Source organism: Oryx dammah, unplaced genomic scaffold (assembly GCF_014754425.2).
Source record: "Oryx dammah isolate SB20612 unplaced genomic scaffold, SCBI_Odam_1.1 HiC_scaffold_17, whole genome shotgun sequence".
NCBI lineage: Eukaryota > Metazoa > Chordata > Mammalia > Artiodactyla > Bovidae > Oryx > Oryx dammah.
In genome coordinates, this window is record NW_024070201.1 from 23597779 (window position 1) to 23620939 (window position 23161).

At 41.2% G+C, this 23161-nt stretch overlaps 1 protein-coding gene across 5 annotated transcripts in view; it reads right to left on the reverse strand.

Annotated features, from left to right (window-relative positions):
- Nucleotides 1–23161, reverse strand: part of USP28 (ubiquitin specific peptidase 28) — a 72934-nt gene that overhangs the window by 43985 nt on the left and 5788 nt on the right. For all 5 annotated transcript variants that reach the window (XM_040258028.1, XM_040258025.1, XM_040258027.1 and 2 more), the window contains exons 2-3: nt 4758–4835; nt 3696–3825 (exon numbers count right to left, since the gene is read on the reverse strand). In XM_040258028.1, the coding sequence (XP_040113962.1) occupies nt 3696–3825; nt 4758–4835 (208 nt within the window). The remainder of the gene's footprint in view (nt 1–3695; nt 3826–4757; nt 4836–23161) is intronic.

Consider the following 23161-nt stretch of genomic DNA (forward strand, 5'->3'; position numbering starts at 1 on the left):
AGTTCTCCTAGGTCTCTGGTAAGCATTTCTTGCATCTTCTCATCTTTGTCTACACTCTTTTCTGAGATCCTGGATCATCTTCATTATCATTATTCTGAATTCTTTTTCTGGAAGGTTGCCTATCTCCGCTTCATTCAGCTGTTTTCTGGGATTTTATCTTGTCCCTTCACCTAAGACATAACTTTCTGCTTTTCCATCATGATTAACTTTCTGTAATACGGTTTTTGTTTTAGCCATCTGTGAGACTGTGCTACTTCTTGCTTCTTCTGTCCCCCCTCTGATGCTTGAGGCTAAGAGGCTTATGTAAGCTTCTTGATGGGAGAGACTGGTGAAAAGCTTGATGGGAAAAACTGGGTCTTGCTCTGTTGGGCAGGGCCTTGCTCAGTAAGGCTTTGATCCAATTATCTGCTGATCCCTGGGGTGGCACTCCCTCCCTTGTAGTTGTCTGGCCTGAGGCAACCCAACCCTGGGGTCTACAGGCTCTACAGTTGAGTTAATGGCAACCTCCAAGAGGGTTTAAGCCAAAGGGGGCCATCCAGCGGCCCCACCTCTGTGGTGAGCCCCTGCCGACCCACGCCTGCACAGGAAGCCCTCCAACCCTAGCAGGTAGTTTTGGTTCAGCCTCCAGTGGGGTCATTGCTCCTCTCCTCTGGCTTGGTGCACACAAAACTTTGCTTATGTCCTCCAAGACTGGAGTCTTTTTTCCCCTCAGTCCTCTGGAAGTCCTATCATCAAATCCCGCTGGCCTTCAGGGCCAGATTCCCTGGCCTTCCAGTCCCTTTGTTGGATCCCAAGGCTGGGAAGCCTGACATGGGGTTCAGAACCTTCACAACAGTGAGAGAACTTCTTTGGCATTATTGTTCTCCAGCCTGTGGGTCACCCACCCAGCAGATACGGGATTTGATTTTTTTCATGACTGTATGCCTCCTGCTGTCTAACCTTGGCTTCTTCTTTTTCTCTGGATGTGGGGTGTCTTCTTTTGGTGGGTTCCAGTGTCGTCCTGTCTGGCTGCAAATTTTTGCAGGTTGTCCTCCTGCAAAGCTAGTTGCAAATTTGGTCCTCTCGCAGGAGGAGTTGAGTGCACATCCTTCTATGATCCGCCATCTTGAACCAGACTTCAAACATAGCTTAATGTTTTATTTTATGTGGGTCATTATACTCTCAAACCAACTACCAACATGTTGTTCATGAGACAAGCAGGGAAATTCCTACAATAGTATTTAATGAGACTAAGAAATTGTTATTAATTTCTAAGTATGATAATGTTGCAGTCATGAAAAAAAAGGTATTCTAGAATTTTTTTTTAACTTAAGCATAAATTGTTATATGATCTAGCAATTCCACTCCTAGGTATATACCGCAAAGAATTAAAAACAGATAATGAAGTAAAACGGAAAACATGAAAATAATGTAACAGAGCTAATACTGCAGATCAGTGGGTAAGTACTGCCTTTTCAATAAAAGGTCCTGGGTAGTGAGGGGAGGTGCTGGGGGGCAGTGACGGATCTAATTATATTTCTATCTTATGTCTTACCAAAATAATCCATTTCAGATGAATTAAATATTTAAATGTGAAAAGCAAAACCTTACAATTTTAGAAGAAAATATAACAGAATATCCTATGATGTCATGGTATGCATAAACCACAGCAGAATATTAATAAATGAAAGCTATTTATTAGCTCATCACCACAGAGGAAAAACACAGGTCATCAACAAGAAGGTATTTGCAATGCCGAAGTCCAGAAAAATGGATTCATATCAAGAAAATAAGGTCACTATCAGTATGAATATCAAGAATCAATAGAAAGAAACAAACAGAAAAACCAGCAGAAGATACCAAGAGAAATATCACATGAAGGAACATGAACGGTCAAAAAGGAAAAGATAATCAGTATCATTATTTAAGTTTTTAAAATTCTAGTTAAAAACAAGACAATCATTTTATATCAAAAACACAAACAACAATTTTACTAGCTAACAATTGTAACAGCAAGAGTTACCCTCAAACTCTATTGGTGGGAGATGTCACTAATGCTGTGTGCTCAGTCCTCAGTGCTCAGTCGTGTCCTACCCTTTGTGTCCCCACAGACTGTAGCCTACCAGGCCCCTCTGTCCATGGGGATTCTCCAGACAAGAATACTGGAGTGGGTAGCCTTTCCCTCCAGGGGATCCTCCCAACCCAGGGATCAAACCCAGGATTTCCGCATTACAGGCGGATTCCTTACCATCTCAGACACCCAATACCTACTGAGATGAAGACCGGCATGTTTCAGTACTCACCGATTACATCACGAGTCTTTAAACACTAAAGAAACTCTGGCCTATGTGCATGAAAAAATGCGAATCAAAATAGCTAACAGTAGATTTGTTCATAATGGCAAAAAAACTCAAAACAACTCCAAAGTCAATCAAATTTATCACTTCTCTTGTGTATTCAGATCAAGAAATACTACACATGAAAAGAAATAACTACAGGTATAGCCAACATGGATGCATCTCAAAAAGAAAAATATGGATTGAAATAAGTCACTGTGTACTAAAAGACATATATAAGAATATTCACAGCAGCAGCACTCAGAATAGCTCGAAACTGCCCAAATATTGATTAACACCACCTGACCCAGCTGACAGATCCTCCTCCCAGAAGCCTCTCTGGTCTCCAGAGTACCACTCTCTGGGTCTTCCTGCTACGCCTCCATACACTCTTCACTGCCCCCTCCACCTTCCCCAGACATCTCAACATCGGAAGTACCTACTGCTGAGACATGAAACCTTTTCTCTTTTCTATATCCACTCCCTAGGAGAGCTCATCCTTTCCCATAACTTTATGTACCATTTACAAGTTTATGATTTCAAGTTTTATCCAGGTCCAGCCCAGCTCTCTCCCCTGAATGGCACACTTGGATCTCTACTGTCTTTCTGACACTCCACCTTGATGTCTAACAGGCCTCTTAAATTTAATATTTCCAAAATCGATCTTCTCATTTTCCACCCAAATCTGCTCCATCGGTAATTATTCCCATGCCAGTTAAGTACAACTCCACCCTTGCAGCTACTTAGGAAAGAAACCTGGAGTCATCTTTACCCTTCTCTTTTTCGTCACAGCCCTCATCTCCTCTGTAAGCAGATCCTGTGCAGCAAGCACCTGTCACCCTTCCACCACTGCATCCTGGCCCACACTGCCCTCATCAGCAACAGCTTCTTGAAGGGTGCTCAGCTCCCTTATTTGCCCCATGCTCACTACTCCCTCCCACAGTTCTGTTCTCAACAGAGCAGCCAGAATAATCCTTAGGAAGTGGAAACCAGTTTACAGCATTCCTCTGCAGCAAACTCTCCAATGGCTGGTCCTCCAGCTCAGAGTACAAGCCAAGCAGCTATGAAGCCTCTGCATAATCTGCCTCCCGTTCACTCCCTCCATGGCCTCATCTCTCACAAGGCAGCAATTCTTGTTCCTTTTGTTCATCTCCAGTGCCTAAAAGAGTGCTTGGCACCTAACAGGGGCTCATTAAATAACTGCTGAATGAATGGAACCATTTAAGTGCTAAGAATTGTGCCTGGCACCTCATTATGGCTCAGTAATTAGCCATGATTACCATTATTTCCGAAGGGTTGATGTGATGGAAAGGACACTCACAGAAACTCATCTCTTAATTTCTGCTAGTTCAGAAAAGGGCCCAGCCAGGATACACCTACTTGCTAATTCCTCTTTGCTGGCAGCACTCCCCTCTTCTTCAGACGGTTCGGCAGCAGTCTCTTGGCTGGGCTCTTTAACTCTTTCATCAGTGAGAAGGCTGACTGCCTGGGTGATGTCACCATTACTGGCCTAAGGGGAGGGAAAAAAACAAATTTCAAAAATCAAACATCACGGCATTTAAAATAAATAGCAAGTGAGTTTGGGGGTTATAACTCCTCACTACCCTGGTGTCATCCTAAATCTAGGTATAATTCTAGGATATACGGTAGGAAACTTGAAGCGATGCTATCACACTCCCAGGTACAGGAAGGGAGTGCCATGCGCTGATTCCCCACAACATGCAAACAAGAATGAAACCTCATTGCTCTGGATACTCCTCCTCCCAGTTGCACAATGGCTAAGGCATGAAGTATCAGACTCCAAATGAAGTCAGCCCCTACAATAAAGGTGCCAAACAGTCATCATATTCTCTAGTGGTGACCACACTTCTATTTCGTTTTAACTTTTTAAACTTTCCTTGGGGAAAAATTCTAACATATACAATAGAAGTGGGAATATATAACTGAATCCCAAGTGCCCATCACTTGACTTCGATAGTCACTGAGCCACAGGCAATCTCATTTTATCTCTTCTGCCTTCTCTCCCCCAGATATTATGAAGCAAATCCTAAGCATCTTATTACATCATCATCATTCAACATTTCAGAATGTATCTTTAAAAAAATATACAACCCACAGTGTTATCCTCACACAAATCACCAGTTTAAACTGCCCTGACTCATTTATTTTTTAGTTTGAATCAGGATCCATAAAAGGTCCATACAGGGCAGTTAGTTGATACATATCTTAAATCTCTGCAGAGTTCCTTGCACTGTCTCTTCCATCCTCAACTTTTTCCTGTTCTTCTAATTTATAGTTTGAAGATACTGGGTCATTTGAGCTCTAGAACGTCTGTCCCTATACATATGCACTTTCATTTTGGCATAAAAATAGCTTGAACTGACATAACTATGATATGAACAACTGTCTAAAACCTGTTGACTCAGAGGCCTTGAAACTAACCTTCAGAGCTTCATGAAGAAAAGAAGGGTCCTGAATGCCAGTGATTTCTCTCAGTTGATTTAACAGCATTTGGCAGCTCTGTATTTCAGAAACAAAATGAACACATGTGTCAATCAGAAAGTAAACCTGGATACACATAAAGAAGAGACATAAACATCTAGGGTAAACAGGCTCGAGAACTCCATTTCTTACTTTAAAAAGCCAACAAGCTCCAAGCAACAAGGTACTCACTGTCAGACACATTGTGAAATGTCAAATGTATGACTCTTAAAAGCTTAATCATAGAAAATGCTTTTGGTACTTATGGAAGAAATACAAGTAAAGAGTAAAATTACAAATACATAAAACATTTAAATGTAATACTCTAGCCTTAATGGACACTTAAAGTGCCTCATGTTTCTCTCTGTGAGCAGTGCGTAAGTAGGTCACTATAAGGAGTCCAGGGAATTTGCATGGATATGAAGATGTGCTATTTTGAGCTTCACTGCACATGCCATTTGTGTGTGTCATTTTTCACTGACAATAAGTTTCCGATCATGTAATTAACAAACGACACCAACAATTTGAAACTTTAGGTCTGATTGATTAAAAAGAAGTATAGATAAAGCTGGAATCTTCTGAATTATAAATAAAATTCCAGAGAGAATAAAGTATGGAGTGTTTTCTCTTCATTAATCTGAATCATGGCAAAACCTTCCGTGCTACAAGATCAGTTTATAACCCCTTTCAGACTCAAAGTCTTCACTAAGCACTTGGTCCTGTTTTGCACAAAGACAAAAGTTAACACAAAACACCTATTTACAAGTAAGCTCAACTTAAACAGTCAGTTGGCCCAAGTGAAGACATAGTGATCTTTCAGATAAATACTGAAAATGGAACAGTTCAATTTAGCCCAGCCAGCAGAAATCTAACTTATACTATTCTCAAGGTTATCCTAGAATGAAGCCCCGAATCAACAGCTGATGTTTGACCACTAACTATCCTTCAGTTAGCGCTGTGTCTCCAAGAGGCAGTCTAGTTCCCTGCCAGCTGTAAGAGAAACAGTATCCTCTGTTCTTCAACAGCTGAGGGCCCAATGCAACACTCAAGTATCATGCACTAGAAAAAACGAACTGAAACACCCCTGTGCAGTCCTCAGAAAAGCATCAACAGACTTTCTGTTCTAGTCGCAGGCCGTGGTCATAGGCTCGAAATGGAGTCCTACCCTGCTGAGCCCAGCAGTGGCTGGGCATCTGTCTCAGGCAGGCACTGCCTGGGCACTGGGAGGAGGACTTTCGCACTAAGAAGTATCCAGAACTAACCTTGAAAAACACTGAAAACACCCAGCATGTGATGTTTAGAAAAGTAAAGTATCAAAAAGTCTGTTTCCAAACGAATCCTAATTCCGTTGATCATACTGTGTAAAAGTGCACAAATATATATAGCTCAATCATACCCAATTTTTAAGTCCAAATTGACATACCCAAAAAAGGATGGAATAACAACTGGGAAGGGGAAATGGGTAGTGTATCAGCCCTTTACTGGAACCAAGTAGGGAAGAGTGGGATAGACAAACACACCTTCACCTCAGACCACTCGGTGTTGCAACAAAAGACAATGCCAGATGGAGTAACAGCTCACACACACTGCTTTCTTCCCGCCAGATGCTGTTCAAAACACTTCAGAGGTATTAACTCATTTATCTCTCAGAACAAACCTGTGAAAGAGACACTGCGCCCATCTGATAGAAGACTGAGGCATAGAAAGGTTGAGTAATTTACAGTAAGTTACTGCCAGTAAGGGCTGGAGCTCGGATTGGACCCCAGGCTGTCCGACTTCAGAGTCTGCACCCTAACCTCTATGCCATGTTGTATCTGAGAAGACGAAGAAAACAGGCAAAAATGCCTCCTTAATGCAAAACAATGCAAATATTTTATTCTTAAATTTTGACCTTGATCTTAGCAAGTTCCCTATTTTTATTTCAGATGCTTTTATAGAAGCACAGTTTTGATTACTTAGTAGAACAATCAGTTCCAAATAAGCTACCATCAGGAGCTAGAGAGGTAAACACTAGAAGAGACTGAATCTAAGGTGCCATCGGTTATAAAATGGTGCCACCAGAGAGAAAAACTGCTGCTAAACTATAACACAATACCTTGACGACAGTCCTAGGAGACACATGAATCGGTCACATCGGCTTCTTGTGGCTCCAAAATGTCTCATTTATGTTGAGAAACAGAACAAGTCACCCTGCTTCCAGGTGCATAGCCTGGCATGCATTAGGTAATTCTTTTGCATATTTCTCAGCAACAACATCAAAAAAGGCTTAAAACACCTACAGTATCTTCCTTTCTGAGGTCCCATGATGCCTTTGATTGTAGTTTTGCATGAAAACCTGAAATTGTAATTTGTCCAAAGACAAATATTTTACTTCACATAAAATCAAATCTGTACTCTGCTGTTCTGTTTCTATGCTTTTCTTCATAGGTTTTGTGTGTTTCACTGTTGAATCACAGTGTGATCTTTTTAAAGTCGTTTTAGACAGCAAGTAAACTAACCATGCAGTACCAACAGGGCATGTAACTTGGCTGCCATGGTGGCAGGAACAGCTATGACCAAGCCCACATGTGTGTAGACCATGATAACTACACCACATGTGCTATGTGGAGGACAGTAAATTAAGGAGCATCTCAATTCCAGAGATCTCAGAATCCCAGATAAGTGCTAATCAATGAATATGGTTTTCCAATGATAAGTAACTTACTAACCATTACATGCGGCCACAGGTTAAAGTCTCACTCCTCTGTCTCCACGCTGTAACAGGTGGCAGCAGACATTAACACATCTAGAATAATACACTCAGGAAAGGAAGCTCAGGTTCCCTTTATTTTTAAAGCTATTGGGCAGAGATGACAAAGACATAAAATCATTTTGTGCAGCTCCAAGAACAGTGTTATACCCATCTCATCTCCCTCAAGAACTGTGTGTGTGTGCTAAGTCACTTCAGTCTGACTCCGTGTGACCCTATGGACTGTAGCCTGCCAGGCTCCTCTGTCCTTGGGGATTCTCCAGGCAAGAATATCGGAGTGGGTTGCTCTGCCTCCACCAGGGGATCTTCCTGACCTGGGGACCAACCCGCATCTCCCACGTCTCCTGCACTGGCAGGCAGGCTCTTGACCACTAGGGCCACCTGGGAAGCCCCACACTATTCAAGGACTCCAGCCTCTTACTATTCTCTGCCCTTTCTAACTTCCCAAGCTGACAGAACAAACAAGCCTGTAAAGGAATGGGACTTACTAGCTTTACCTGATATTTCTCACCATGTGGATCTCTGTTTAAATGTGAAATTCCTGCCTCCGTAAAGATAAGAATCACACAACACAATACCTAATGTGAATTATCCACAGGACAGTGCTGTTCACAATTGTAACTAAGTTATTGAACGCCTTTCTGTCAGGAACTTTGGATGCCTCATACATCATGTAATCCCTGGAACAACCCTAAAATAGTCAAGGATCATCTTCATTGTGCAAATTAGAAAACTAAGGTTTACAAACCAGTTTTGTCATCAAATATCTTGAATTAAATGATTACTCAAAAATAACTATTAACAGTCTGAGCAACACATTTCACAAGGAATAAACTAGGCTATTGGCTCACATGAACAACTGCTATTACATGATTCAGTCCTATAAATATTTAGCTAAACCTAAATTCTCAGTAGTACCCACAACTCAAATCCTGATCAGGGCTTCCCAGGTACAGACAGTAGGGAATCCATCTGCAATGCAGGAGACTCAGGTTCGATCCCTGGGTCAGGAAGATCCCCTGGAGTAGGAAAAGGCAACCCACTCCAGTATTCTTACCTGTAGAATTCCATGGACAGAGGAACCTGGTGGGTATATCTGACATGTTAATTTTACAACAACAGACAAGCTAAGCTCATTAGGCTCTTAGTGCATCGCTAACTCACAGTTTCTCCTCAACTTCACATGAAATTGATTTAAATATTAACTTCACCATAACTATGATGCTACAAATAAAGTACACACCCAACAAGAGACAAGACAAAGCCTGTGCTCTAGTCATAACGAAGTCAAGTAACTGGCAAGAGCCAACAGGTTTGCATTTCCTTAACTAAATACACATTATTTTCATAAAACAAAGAGCACTCTCTTTTCTTGCCCAGAGGCAGTAAAGAAAGACAGGCACACACAAATCTCTAGAAAGGGCTCAGCTACTCCATGGTTTTGGTGCAAAGCTTCTCTGTACTCAGGTTCTCTTACAGCAAAGACGGCAACTCACCTCGTCATAAACAATAAACAGGATTATCTGCATGGTAAAAACATTAAGTTATCAAGTTTTTGTAATAAACAACTGGCCTAATCCTACTGCAACTAAATTAAAACTCCTGATGAGCAAACTACTGCGATTACTAATCTTCAAAATACCCAGTTTAGCATTGTGACAAGGGTGCTTTCTAGATGATTCCATTTCTTCTAACAGGAATGCTATTTTCACCATTCTGATGCACATTTACTGATCTCGACTGTCTATTTTTACAAGGACATTTCTAAATTTAAAACTAAGTAATTGATAAATGCTACTTTACTCCAAAGAAATATCAAGGTGTGCCTAATAAAATTCTCTCCAAAGTCAAAGATCTGGTTTTCTAATTTTAAAATAAGCCTTAAATATCCAAGGAAAGTAAATGGTAACTCTAGGAGTCAAAGAAAATACACAGCAGCAACTCCAGAAACCCAGGCTATATAACAGAGTCTTAACACAGTCTGACTGCCGCTAACCTTTCCAACTTCCACGGAAAAAGTCCGCAAAAGCCCTGCTAGTTTTTCAGTTTTTATTCCAGTAACAACTCTATGTTGGTACAATTTACTTATAATATGGAAATTTAAAGTGTCTTATGACTCCACAAATGACAAATAGCCATTTTTTCTGGATAAAACTGAATCCCCTGAAATCGATAACTTATTTTAATGGTGCAAAAATTAGGTACATGATGAAAATTACTGTTTCAGTTCATCAACTGGCTCAACGTTTTTAAAAAGCTTTTAAAAGTTAGTCAATCCTAAATGGTATAGAGGGGTCTAAACTAATATTAAAAGCAAGGAAAAAGAACTAATCATTATTTACTCAAACTTTTTCATTTCTTTTGTCCACATTCACTGAGTAGAAAATTCTAACAGCACAAAACGATATAAAACGAAAGGGAAATTTCCCTGTTCCTTCCATCCAGTTCTATGTCCCAGGAGTAATCACTATTAATAGCTTCTGACATCTTTCAGAAATGGTCTATGCACATGAACGTCTTCTTTCATACTATACACAAAGTCCTGCACCTTGTTTTTCCTTACTTTAGAATACACTAAGACAATATTTTTTTATTTCTTAAATATATATATGCCTCAACCAAATACAAGAAACAGGTCCAGGAAACTAATATGACAAGGTCTTATGAAATGCATCTTCAAAAGTTTAAGAAAATGTAATTTAGCAATCTATTTGCTAAATGAGAAACTAAGAAAATACAGGAAAAGATGTAGAAACCAAGTTTACACATTTATAGTTTTAGAAACAAAATTCTATGTTATTATTAGATGGGCCTCAGTGTGTAGTTTCCATCTTTTATAAATAACAGGGACCAGAGAGGTGACGTGGGATGGGATTATGAACAGTTCTAAATGTCAGGATGAGTTTAGACTTGATCTGCTGCTGCTGCTGCTAAGTTGCTTCAGTCGTGTCCGACTCTGTGAGACCCCATAGACGGCAGCCCACCAGGCTCCCCCGTCCCTGGGATTCTCCAGGCAGAAACTCTGGAATGGGTTGCCATTTCCTTCTCCAATGCAGGAAAGTGAAAAGTGAAAGTGAAGTCGCTCAGTCGTGTCCGACACTTCGCGACCCCATGGACTGCAGCCCACCAGGCTCCTCAATCCCTGGGATTTTCCAGGCAAGAGTACTGGAGTGGGGTGCTAATGAACAACATAAAATCATTACAGGCTCTTCAGCAGGGAAGAAATGTGAGGGGCAAAAAAGGCACTTTAAAGAGATTAAACTAGCACCTGTTAACAGCTAGTTTAAAAGTGGTTAAAACTAGGAAAAGAAAACTTAACCATTAGTTACAGAGCTACTGAATAAACCAAAGATGATGAAAGCGGTAGGAAGCTGGTAGGAAAAGTGGAATCGTAGGGTACAGTCTATGGCTTTTTCCAATGGCTCAGTGAGTAAAGAATACACTTGCAGTGCTGGAGACACAGGAGAGGCAGGCTCGATCCCTGGGTCGGGAAGATCCCCTGGAGGAGGAAATGGCAACCCACTCCGGTATTCTTGCTGAAAAAAACCCAATGGACAGACAAGCCTGGCAGGCTACAGGCCACGGGGTCACAGGGCTAGACACAACTAAGCGACTAAGCACTACCAGTATACTCTGCACATCTCAAAGAATGAAGAGATGGAGCTTAGTTAAGTATTTGAAAATGGATGCCTAAGAAAATGTGACTGACAAAGACATAAAAAGAAACCATAAAAAAAAAACAAAACAGTACACCATAGTAACAGAATGAAGTTGGGGGGGGGGTCATCTTGGTCAATGCAGAAAAAATACTACACATTTGATGATATAAATAATTGGGAAACTAGGAAAAGAACGGCATTTCCTCAACATGATGAAGGGCCTGTATTTAGAAAAAAAACTCACAGTTAACATCATACACAGTAGTGCAAGACTGAGAGTCCCCCTTAAAATCAGTATTAATACAAAGAAGCCCATTTTCACCAATATTATTCAACATTATATTAGAAGTTCTAGACAGAACAATTAGGAAAGAGAAATAAATAAAAGGCACCTACATTGGAAAGGAAAAAGCAAAACTATCTCTATTTATAGATGACATGATATATAAACCACCAAAAAAGTCCACAAAAAAGTCACTAGAGCTAATAAATTCAGCAAAGTTGAAGAGCATAGGATCAACAGAAAAAAATCAGCTGTTTCTATACAGTAACAGTGTACAATCTAAACAGGAAATTAACAATTCCACTCATAATAGTATCCAAAAGAATAAAATACTTCGGAATAAATTTAACCAAGAAGGTGAAAGATCTGTATACTAAAAACTACATAACACTGAGAAAAAACGGAAACTTTCATAAATGGAAAAACATCCAAGTTCATGGGACTGGAAGACCATATTAAGTTTCTCCAGAAAAACAGAACCAACAGGGCGTGCATGTGTGTGTGTGAAGAAATCCTGTATTCATAGTTTCCAGTATATGTGAATTAAGAAATTTATTATTACAGATTGGCTCTTGGGATTTTGGAAGCTGAGAAGTTCCAAGATCTACACTGGCTGGAGAACCAGCCAATGGGGTCATTTTAACCTGAGTTGGAAGCCTGAGAACCAGGAAAGCTGATGACATACCTTTCAGTCTGAGGGCAAGAGAAGACCCGCACCCAATTAGGTAGGTCAAGTTTCCTCTTTATCAGCCTTTTCCATTTAGGCTTTCGGTAGCTGGGATGAGGTCCAAAGACATCAGAGAGAGCAATCAGCTTTATTCACCCTACCGATTCAAATGCTAATCTCATTCAGAAGCACCCTCACAGACATAACCAGAATGTCTGACAAAACGTCTGGACACCTCCTGGTCTAGTCAACCTGACACATAAAATGAACCAACACAAAGACTTAATATGTCAATACTACCCAAAGTGTTCTACAGATTCAATGATCAATTCCAATGATCATTTTTACAGAAATGAAACCGCTGACCCTCGAATCCACATGGAATTTCACAAGACGCTGAAGAGCCAAAACAATATTGAACAAAGAGGACTCACACTCTAAGATTTCAAAAGTTACTGTGAAACTAGAGTAATCACGACAGTATAGTACTGGCATAAAGATAAGCAGATAGGCAAATGAATTGGAATTGGGAGTCCAGGAAAGAGTCACAATCTCTGGTCAACTGATGTTTAATTTTTTTTTTTAATTTTTATTATCTATCTATTTATTTAACTTTTGGCTGTGCTGGGTCTTCACTGCTGCACACAGCTTTCTCTAGTTGCGGCAAGTGGGGGCTCCTCTTTGTTGCAGTGCGCAGGTTTCTCACTCTAGTGGCTTCTCTTGCTGCGGAGCATGGGCTCTAGGCGCGGGGCCTCAGTAGTTGTGGTGCGTGGGCTTAGATGCCCTGTGATATATGGGATCTTCCAGGACCACAGATTGGACCTGTGTCCCCTACATTGGCAGGCAGACTGTTAACAACTGGACAACCAGGTAAGTCTTGGTCAACTGATTTTTGATAACGATGTCAAGACTATTTGATGGGGGGAAAAAAAGCCTCTTCAAAAAATGGTATTTGGGATGGTATAAGATTGACAGTATTTAAGAGCAAAATTTGCAACAAGTACTAAAACAGCCATAGAGATTTAACGTAAGGTTTACTGAACATAATAATAATGCACTACAGGTAGGTGATGGGATAAATATCAGAAAAGCAAATATATTGTAATATATACACTTACCAAAGTAACATGATGTACACTTTAAATTTACACACTCCACAAACAAAAATGGTGGTAGAACAACTAGATATACACTTGCAAAAGAATAAAGTTTGACCCCTACTTCACGCAATATTCAAAAACTAATTCAAAATGGATCAACATCTAAAGTATAAGAGCTAAAATTATAAAACTCTAGCAAGAAAGTTAGAGGTAAATCTTCAGTATCCTGAATTTGACAATGGATTCTTTTTATATTATCCCAAAAGCACAAGTGACAGAAGAAAAAAATAGATAAGTGGCACTTCATCAAAATTAAAAACTTTTATGCAACAAAGGACATTATCAAGAAAGTGAAATGACAACCTACAGGATGGGAGTAAATATCTTCAAAACATAAATCTGATAAGGGTCTAGTATTTCAGATTATATTAAAATTCTTACAATTCAAAAATCAAAGACAAATAAACCCGATTCAAAAATGGGCAAAGGACTGAAACAGACATTTCTCCAAAGAAGAGATACAAATGATCAATAAGCATAAGAAAGGATGCTTAACAACAACTGCCATTAGGAAAATGCAAATCAAAACTAAATGAGATACCACTTCATAGGCAAAGATGACTTTTATAAAACAAAATAGAGCAAAAATGGAAAATTACAAGTTTGGGGAGGATATGGAGAAACTGGAATCTTTGTGTGCTGCTGGTGGGAATGTAAAACAGTAAAGATGCTGTGGAAAAGTCTGACGGTTCTTCAAAACGTTATATATAGAATTACCCTATGATCCAGCAATTCTACACTTAGGTATATAACCAAAATAATTGGAAGCAGGTATTCAAATATTTAGGGCTTTACATGTGGCTCAGTGGTAAAGAATCCACCTACAATGCAGGAGACACAGGCTTGATCCCTGGGTCAGGGAGATGCCCTGGAGGAGAGCATGGCAACCTGCTCCAGTATTCTTGGCTGGAGAATCCCAAGGACAGAGAAGCCTGGTGGCTACAGACCACAGAGTCGCAAAGAGTCATACATGACTGAAGTGACTTCGCACACACTCAAATATTTGGACATGAATGTTCACAGAAGTACTATTTGCAAAAGCCAAAAGGTGGGAAAAACTCAAACGTCCACCAATGGAAAAATTACATCTTACATCAGGAAAGATGTAATAGATATATCTGTTATTCAGTCATGTCCAATTCTTTGCAACCCCATGGACTGCAGCATGCCAGGCTCCCTTGTCCTTCACCATCTCCTGGAATTCACTCAAACTCATGTCTATTGAGTAGGTGATGCCATCCCACCCATCTTGTTCTCTGCCGACCCCTTCTGCTTTCAATCTTTCCTAGCATCACAGTCTTTTCCAGTAAGTCAGCTATTCACATCAGGTGGACAAAGTATTAGAGCTTCAGTGTCAGTCCTTCCAATGAATATTGAGGGTTGATTTCCTTTAGGACTGACTGGTTTGATCTCTATGTTATCTGAGGGACTCTCAAGATTTTCTCCAGCACCACAGTTCAAAAGCATCAATTCTATCCAACAGACTCGAGTCTTCTCTGGTACCACGGTGCTAAAGCATCGATCCTTCAGTGCTCTGTCTTTTTCATGGTCCAGCTCTCACATCTGTACATGACTACTGGAAAAACCACTGCTTTGACTATATGGACTTTTGTCGGCAAAGTGATGTCTCACTTTTTTAATACACTGTCTAGAACTGTCATAGCTTTTCTTCCAAGGAGTAGGCGTCTTTTAATTTCATGGCTGCAGACACCATCCACAGTGATTTTTGGAGCCCAAGAAAATAAACTCTGTCACTGTTTTCATTTCCCTTTCTATCTGCCATGAAGTGACAGGACCAGATGCTATGATCTTAGTTTTTAGAATGTTGAGTTTTAAGCCAGCTTTTTTACTCTCCTCTTTCACCTTCATCAAAAGGCTCTTTAGTTTCTCTTCACTTTCTGCCATTAGGGTGGTGTCATCTGCAGATATATCTGAGGTTATTGATATTACTCCTGGCACTCTTGATTTCAGTTTGTGCTTCATCCAGCCCAGCATTTCACATGATGTACTCTTCATATAAGTTAAATAAGCAGGGTGACAATATACAGCTTTGCTGTACTCCTTTCCCAATTTGGAACCAGTCCATTGTTCCATGTTTGGTTCTAGAGCTGAGTATCAGCCATTATTGAAAGGAATAAAGTACTGATACATGCTATAACTTGGATAAACTTCAATAAACTAAGTGAAAGACACAAGACACAAAAGGTCACATATTATATGATTCCATTTACATGAACTATCCAGAACAGGTAAAACGCAGAGACAGAAAGCAGATCAGTGTGGCCAGAGGGGAGAGTGGAGGGGAAACAGGGAGGGACTGCTTAGTAGAATTTGGTTTTCTTTTGGGGTGATAAAAATATTTTGGACACAGACAGAAGTGGTGGTTGTGCAATGTTGTGAATATTCTAAATGTACACTTTAAAATAGGTAATTTATATTATACGAATTTCACCTCAACTGAATAAAAATTGAGCTTTGCATATGTACACACATACACACAACAAAAACGAAAAAAAGACACCAGGAAATTGGGCAGGAATATTGGAAAAAGGAAATATTTTCTTAGGATATCTTAAATTTAACGTACCAACCATCATGTAGCAGCTGCTAGCATCTACTCACACAGATCTTTAATCTGGCTATGAATGTCTGGCATTTTGACCTCTGTTTTTATTAGAAAGCCTTGATGGTGGAAATAGCACCAGGTAGCCCCGACTGCACCACACATCAGCCTCTGGGCAAATTTCAACTTTCTTGAGCATCAATTTCTACAGCTGGAAAATAAAGTATACCATAAGCTTTGACAGCACAGGTGTGACTATGAAATGAAGTAATGCATACAGGAATTGTTATTAAAATGAAAAGATTATTTTTTAAATGTAAAATACTGTGACCTGTCCATCTAACAAAATTCATCTACAGATTGTAGTTAAAAATACTGATATCCTAGAAAAATAATTGCCTTTGCCAGGGTTTTAGTTTTACTACTTACTAGTTGGGTCACTTTGCAAATTCTGCTTCACACTAAATTTTATTTCATAGGGTTGTTATATGGGTTCAATGAGAAATATATGTTAAAGTGCTCCATAAATTGTCAAGGTAGTCAAAAAGTTTTGTTCTAGAAAAGCATGTACTGCAGCAGGCAAAGTCAGAATGGCATGAAGTCTCAACTGTGCTATGCTGCAGGTGCTCAGGTGCTAAGTCATCTGACTCTCTGCCACCCTATGGACAGTAGCCTGTAGTCCCGCCAGGCTCCTCTGTCTGCGGGACTTTTCAGGCAAGAATACTGGAGTGGGTAGACATTACCTTCTTCAGGGGATCTTCCCAACCCAAGGCAGGAACCCTGTTTCTTCTGCCTTCATCGCCTGCATTCGCAGGTGGATTCTTTACCATTTGAGCCACCTGGGAAGCCCCTCAACTGTGCTACTTAGAATTTATTCTTAAGTCATTTTTTCAAATGCAAGACAGACTATGGTTTAAAAATTTATTAGGACCTTGTAAATCTGTATGCAGGTCAAGAAGCAGCAGTTAGAACTGGACATGGAACAACAGACTGGTTCCAAATAGGAAAAGGAGTACGTCAAGGCTGTATATTGTCACCCTGCTTATTTAACTTATATGCAAAGTACATCATGAGAAACACTGGATTGGAAGAAACACAAGGTGGAATCAAGATTGCCGGGGAGAAATATCAATAACCTCAGATATGCAGATGACACCACCCTATGGCAGAAAGTGAAGAGGAACTAAAAAGCCTCTTGATGAAAGTAAAAGAGGAGAGTGAAAAAGTTGGCTTAAAGCTCAACATTCAGAAAACGAAGATCATGGCATCTGGTCCCATCACTTCATGGGAAACAGATGGGGAAACAGTGGAAAGTGTCAGACTTTATTTTGGGGGGGCTCCAAAATCACTGCAGATGGTGACTGCAGCCATGAAATTAAAAGATGCTTACTCCTTGGAAGAAAAGTTACGACCAACCTAGATAGTATATTCAAAAGCAGAGACATTACTTTGCCGACTAAGGTCTGTCTAGTCAAGGCTATGGTTTTTCCTGTGGTCATGTGTGGATGTGAGAGTTGGACTATAAAGAGAGCTGAGCACCGAAGAATTGATGCTTTTGAACTGTGGTGTTGGAGAAGACTCTTGAGAGTCCCTTGGACTGCAAGGAGATCCAACCAGTCCATTCTGAAGGAGATCAGCCCTGGGATTTCTTTGGAAGGAATGATGCTAAAGCTGAAACTCTAGTACTCTGGCCACCTGATGAGAAGAGTTGATTCATTGGAAAAGACTCTGATGCTGGGAGGGATTGGGGGCAGGAGGAGGAGGGGACAACAGAGGACGAGATGGCTGGATGGCATCACGGACTCGATGGACGTGAGTCTGGGTGAACTCTGGGAGTTGGTGATGGACAGGGAGGCCTGGCGCGCTGAGATTCATGGGGTTGCAAAGAGTCGGACACGACTGAGCGACTGAACTGAACTGAACTGAAGCTATATTAATATCTGAGGCTGAGTTTTCCACAGTAGTGAAACATAGTAATTCATACCTTGTAGGGTTTTTGTAAAGATTAAAAATGTACCAAAAACTAGCATATGGCAGATGCTATGATTACAAGTATGTATCTGCAGGGCTGGTATAGTAACTGTGGGAAAAGGAGTGAAGCAGCAAATGTTTATCTCAAGTAGAAATGCTCAAAAAGCATTTGGAAAAAGAGGAGTTAAAGTCGTCTGCAATTTGGGATCAGACATGCAGATCTGGAAGCAGTTAATAAAAGGGCAGTAACAACAAAGAAAGCAAAGGTTCGTCCATAGCAGAGAAGAAATGTAGAAAAGCCAGAAAAATAAAGGCCTCAGGGCCTTCCTTGGTGGTGCAACGGCTGGGACTCTGAGCTTCCCAACGCAAGTGGCCCAGGTTCCACCCTTGGTCAGAGAACTAGATCCCAAATGCTGCAACTAAGAGTTTGCATGTCACAACTAAAGATCCTGCATGCAGCTAAGACCCAGTGCAGCCAAAAACATACACACAAACAAACATACATAAAGCACAGGGCCCAAAGGTCCCAGGGGAGAGGGTTCAGAAGTACAGTAGCAGCAACACTGGGCACACTAACAGGACACAGAACCAAAGTCTGAGGCCAGGGTTCTGCCACAGCCTGTGATCATGAGTAAATCAACTCCCTAAACCAGTTACTATATTTGCAAAAGCAAGAAAGCTGTAGTAGGGATTTCCCTGGTGACGCAGTGGATAAGAATCACCTGCCAATGCAGGGGACAGAGGTTTGATCCCTGGCTCAGCAAGATCCCACATGCCACAGAGTAGCTAAGCCCGAGTGCCACAACCACTGAAGCCCTCGCACTCTAGGGCAAAGGTGCAGTATGGAATTCCTTGGTGGTCCAACGGTGAGGACTTGGCACTTTCACTGTTAAGGGCACAGATTCAATCCTTGGTTGGGAACTAAGATCCTATAAAGTTGTGCAGCATGACTCCATCCCTCCACGCAAAAAAAAAGAAAGCTGTAGTACATAAATTCAAACATCTTTTCCAGGGCTAGTTTTCATAAGAAAGTTGTAAAATGATGTCATCAGCTCAGAAGTGAGGGCTTACTGTGGTACATCTGTGATGAGACCATGGTGAATGATTCAAGAAAACAAGCTGGAATTTTTTTGTAAAAAGCAGAACAGTTGATAATAACTAGCAACAAAATCAAAAGCCAAAATAAGTATCAACCAAAAAGTGGCCGTGAAAAATCATCACAAATCAAAACACGAAAATGGGACTTGAGAAAAATTTGAATAAGCAAGGATGCAGAAAGAACTAGTACTGAAAGGTCACTGACCTGACCAGAAGGTGATTAGTCACTGGTCACCTCCAAGAGATCCATTTCACTTGCTACAAATACTAAAAGCCTACTGCTGGCAAGGCTCTCGTTGGGTGCCCTCAGAGATGCTGATCACATAAAACCACTCACTGCCCTACAGTCTAATCTTCTGTTGCCTGGTCAGCCTCTCTGTAGGCCTGTGGGCAATCAGCCCTCATCTTGCTGGAGCCTAAGTGATCCCCAGAGTCACCTCCTAACTGGGCTTTTGCAAAGTTGCTGCTGCACCTCAAGTAAAATCTGGGAACCAACTCACTTCGGCCTGGGGAGGGGGGCCTCTTACCAGCCAAGAGCTAAACCTTGCCTGGGTCTGTATTTTTCAAATTTTCCACAATGAGCTGGAATTACATTGTAACTGGAAAACTGTTTTAGAGAAGAAACAGGTGGACTTACAAGAAAGTAAACAAAATGAAAGGAAAGACAGTAAACAAAATTAAAGAACAAGGCAGAGACAATTTTGTTATTGTTGCTATTTTGTTTGAGGACTGAGGAGAAGTGTGCACAGCTGAAGGGAAAATGGGAATCCGTTGGAGCAGAAAATTGATCACTTTCACAAAGTTTATCACCCAGGGATCTTGTCAAAGGCGATTCTGATTCTGCAGGTCTAGGGTGGAGGCCAGACAGTGGTATGTTGATTTGTCCAGCCTACTAACTGCCTTAGTAGAAATATTTCGACTGAGATTTCAAGCTACTAACAAGAGGTCATGGAACAGAGAGTTGGGAAGAAATGTATACAGTCACCTGGAGACGCAGTACAAGTACAAGCTGGTTCCAGCACACCCAAATTTCTACATTTCTAACAAACTCTTAGGTGATATGGATGCTACTGGTCCATGGACCATATCCTGAGTCTCAAGGGACCAGAAGGCAGTGAAGGTACCTGGGAATTAGGCTAGCATAAAGAAGATGAAAGAAAACTTAGGCGAATGAGGAGAAACATCATCTAAACCAGGTTTCTTAAGCTCCACTGACATTTTGGGCCAGACAACTTTTTGTTTTGTGGAAAGGGAAGCTCTCTGTACACTGCAAGATATTTAGCAGCATTCTTGGCTTCCACCCACTAGATGACAGGAGTATTCTTCCCTAGGAGTCACAATCAAAAAGGTTTCTAGACACCACTGATTTAGATTCATCTCTAAAAGAGGGGAGAAGGGAAGAGTACATCTTCCACTAAGAGAAAAAAGATTCTGAAGGGGGGGAGGACCCCAAGCTCTTTAGGTATCAGTTAGCTCATTCAAGTAGAAAGGAAGATAATCTATTGAGGAAGAGTGCAGTGAGGATTGAAAATTTAAAACATCAGGAAGAGAGTTCTACAGAGTAATAGGTTCTGACCCAAGACTATGGGTCTCCATCAACTAAGAAGTAGGATCAGAGATTTCTTGAGCTCTTGGGAGTTAGAAGCCCCTGGGTTCAACCCTGGTTGTACCCTTTACTAGGTAACTAATGTGCAAATTATTTAACAAGAAATAAGAAAACTTCCTGAAGCTGTCCTAAGTACTGAGATAATATGTTAAGTTGTGAGCACAGTCTGGCATATAGTACATGATCAATCAAGGTTATCTACTAGTATTATCAGCATCATTATCACTTGGCTATTACTTTAAATTTCCTTGATGAAAGAAAACATATGGCAAGATCTTGCCTGGTGAGGTATTACTTGTCAATGTGTTTTATAAATTTACTAAAAGTACTGTATGACTAGGAACTGTTTGTAGCTGGAGGCATGAGAGCTGTGGATGCCAACCAAGTACTCACTTACTGATGTTCCAAAATTACAAGTAATGAGACAAGATAAAAGAGAGTGTAAAACCAATAAATCAAAAGAAGGCACTAAAATCAAAAGAAGGCACTAAATTTTCTCAGAAACAGGTTTTCATAGGGCTTCCGTTAGCAGGATTTGTGATGAGCCTTAGTATAACTGCCAAGGTTGACAGGTTTGTAAGAGCCAATCTGACTTCAAATTGCTTGTCCTGGGTCTCTGGGCCGGACACCTGGTGGTTGTCAAGTGGAGTAAAACTAAGCCTTTGTTCTCAACCAGGCACTCTAAGGACAAAGCTAGTGGTAAAAGCTGTGTGCTGCTAAGGCAAAGAGATAAGGTGCCCACTCCTAAGGTCAAGGAAGACTTCCCTGTCTGCACATGTGAAGGAATGCTTTTGGGGGTTGAAAAGGGAGGGGACCCCACTCCATAGTAAGTGTAGACATGCACCCACAGGCCTCTACAGTGGGAACCGTCTCAGCAAAAAGTTGCACACGCATCTTGGGGAGCATCCATGGGCCAGTCAGGCATGAAGACAGAAACAAGATAATCGGTCAGAGGTAAACAAAGACCTGGAAGGACAGTCCTACATAAATGATTTACATCATCTCCTCACTGCTCCTCCTCATCCAGGGTGGCCGCACATCTCTCTGGGCGTGTCTCTGAACACCTGTGCTCCTCTCCCAGTTTGCGTCACTGCCTGACTTCTGACTTACTGCACCGCTTGTCATTAGACAGGATGCCCACACGCTATCCCAGTGTGTATCTCGGCCCGGATTCTGAGCTGGATAAACAAACTGTTTTCCTGTGTGCTCTCCCATATATTGTGCGGTGTCTCTAATAATAAACTTTGTATCTGTTTTTATACCTTTTGCCTCCTTGAAATATTCTTGCTTCAAACAGGGGCAACAGCCAGGGCCACTTTGCCTCTAGCCCTTCGTGGTCCAGTGGCTAGGGCCCTTGGTTTTCATCCACGTTCAGTTCAGTTCAGTCGCTCAGTTGTGTCTGACTCTTTGCAACCCCATGAATCGCAGCACGCCAGGCCTCCCCGTCCATCACCAACTCCTGGAGTTCACTCAGACTCACGTCCATCAAGTCAGTGATGCCATCCAGCCATCTCATCCTCTGTCGTCCCCTTCTCCTTCTGCCCCCAATCCCTCCCAGCATCAGAGTCTTTTCCAATGAGTCAACTCTATGCATGAGGTGGCCAAAGTACTGGAGTTTCAGCTTCAGCATCATTCCTTCCAAAGAAATCCCAGGGCTGATCTCCTTGCAGTCCAAGGGACTCTCAAGAGTCTTCTCCAACACCACAGTTCAAAAGCATCAATTCTTCGGTGCTCAGCCTTCTTCACAGTCCAACTCTCACATCCATACATGACCATAGGAAAAACCATAGCCTTGACTAGACAGACCTTAGTCGGCAAAGTAATGTCTCTGCTTTTCAATATGCTTCTAGGTTGGTCATAACTTTTCTTCCGAGTAAGCGTCTTTTAATTTCATGGCTGCAGTCACCATCTGCAGTGATTTTGGAGCCCTCCAAAATAAAGTCTGACACTGTTTCCACTGTTTCCCCATCTATTTGCCATGAAGTGATGGGACCAGATGCCATGATCTTCGTTTTCTGAATGTTGAGCTTTAAGCCGACTTTTTCACTCTCCACTTTCACTTTCATCAAGAGGCTTTTTGGTTCCTCTTCACTTTCAGCCATAAGGGTGGTATGTATCATCTGCATATCTGAGGTTATTGATATTTCTCCCGGCAATCTTGATTCCAGCTTGTGTTTCTTCCAGCCCAGCGTTTCTCATGATGTACTCTGCATAGAAGTTAAATAAGCAGGGTGACAATATACAGCCTTGACGTACTCCTTTTCCTATTTGGAACCAGTCTGTTGTTCCATGTCCAGTTCTAACTGTTGCTTCCTGACCTGCATACAGGTTTCTCAAGAGGCAGGTTAGGTGGTCTGGTATTCCCATCTCTTTCAGAATATTCCACAGTTGATTGTGATCCACACAGTCAAAGGCTTTGGCATAGTCAATAAAGCAGAAATAGATGTTACCCAGGTTTAATTCCTAAGCAGAGAACTAAGATCTCTTTTCAGGACTGCTCAATGCTCTCCCTCTGAGAGCACTACAATAACAGTAAACAGTGCTGCTGGTTTTCATCTGTCAAGAACTGATTTAAATGGTGCATGCTAAGTCGCTTCAGTCTCATCTGA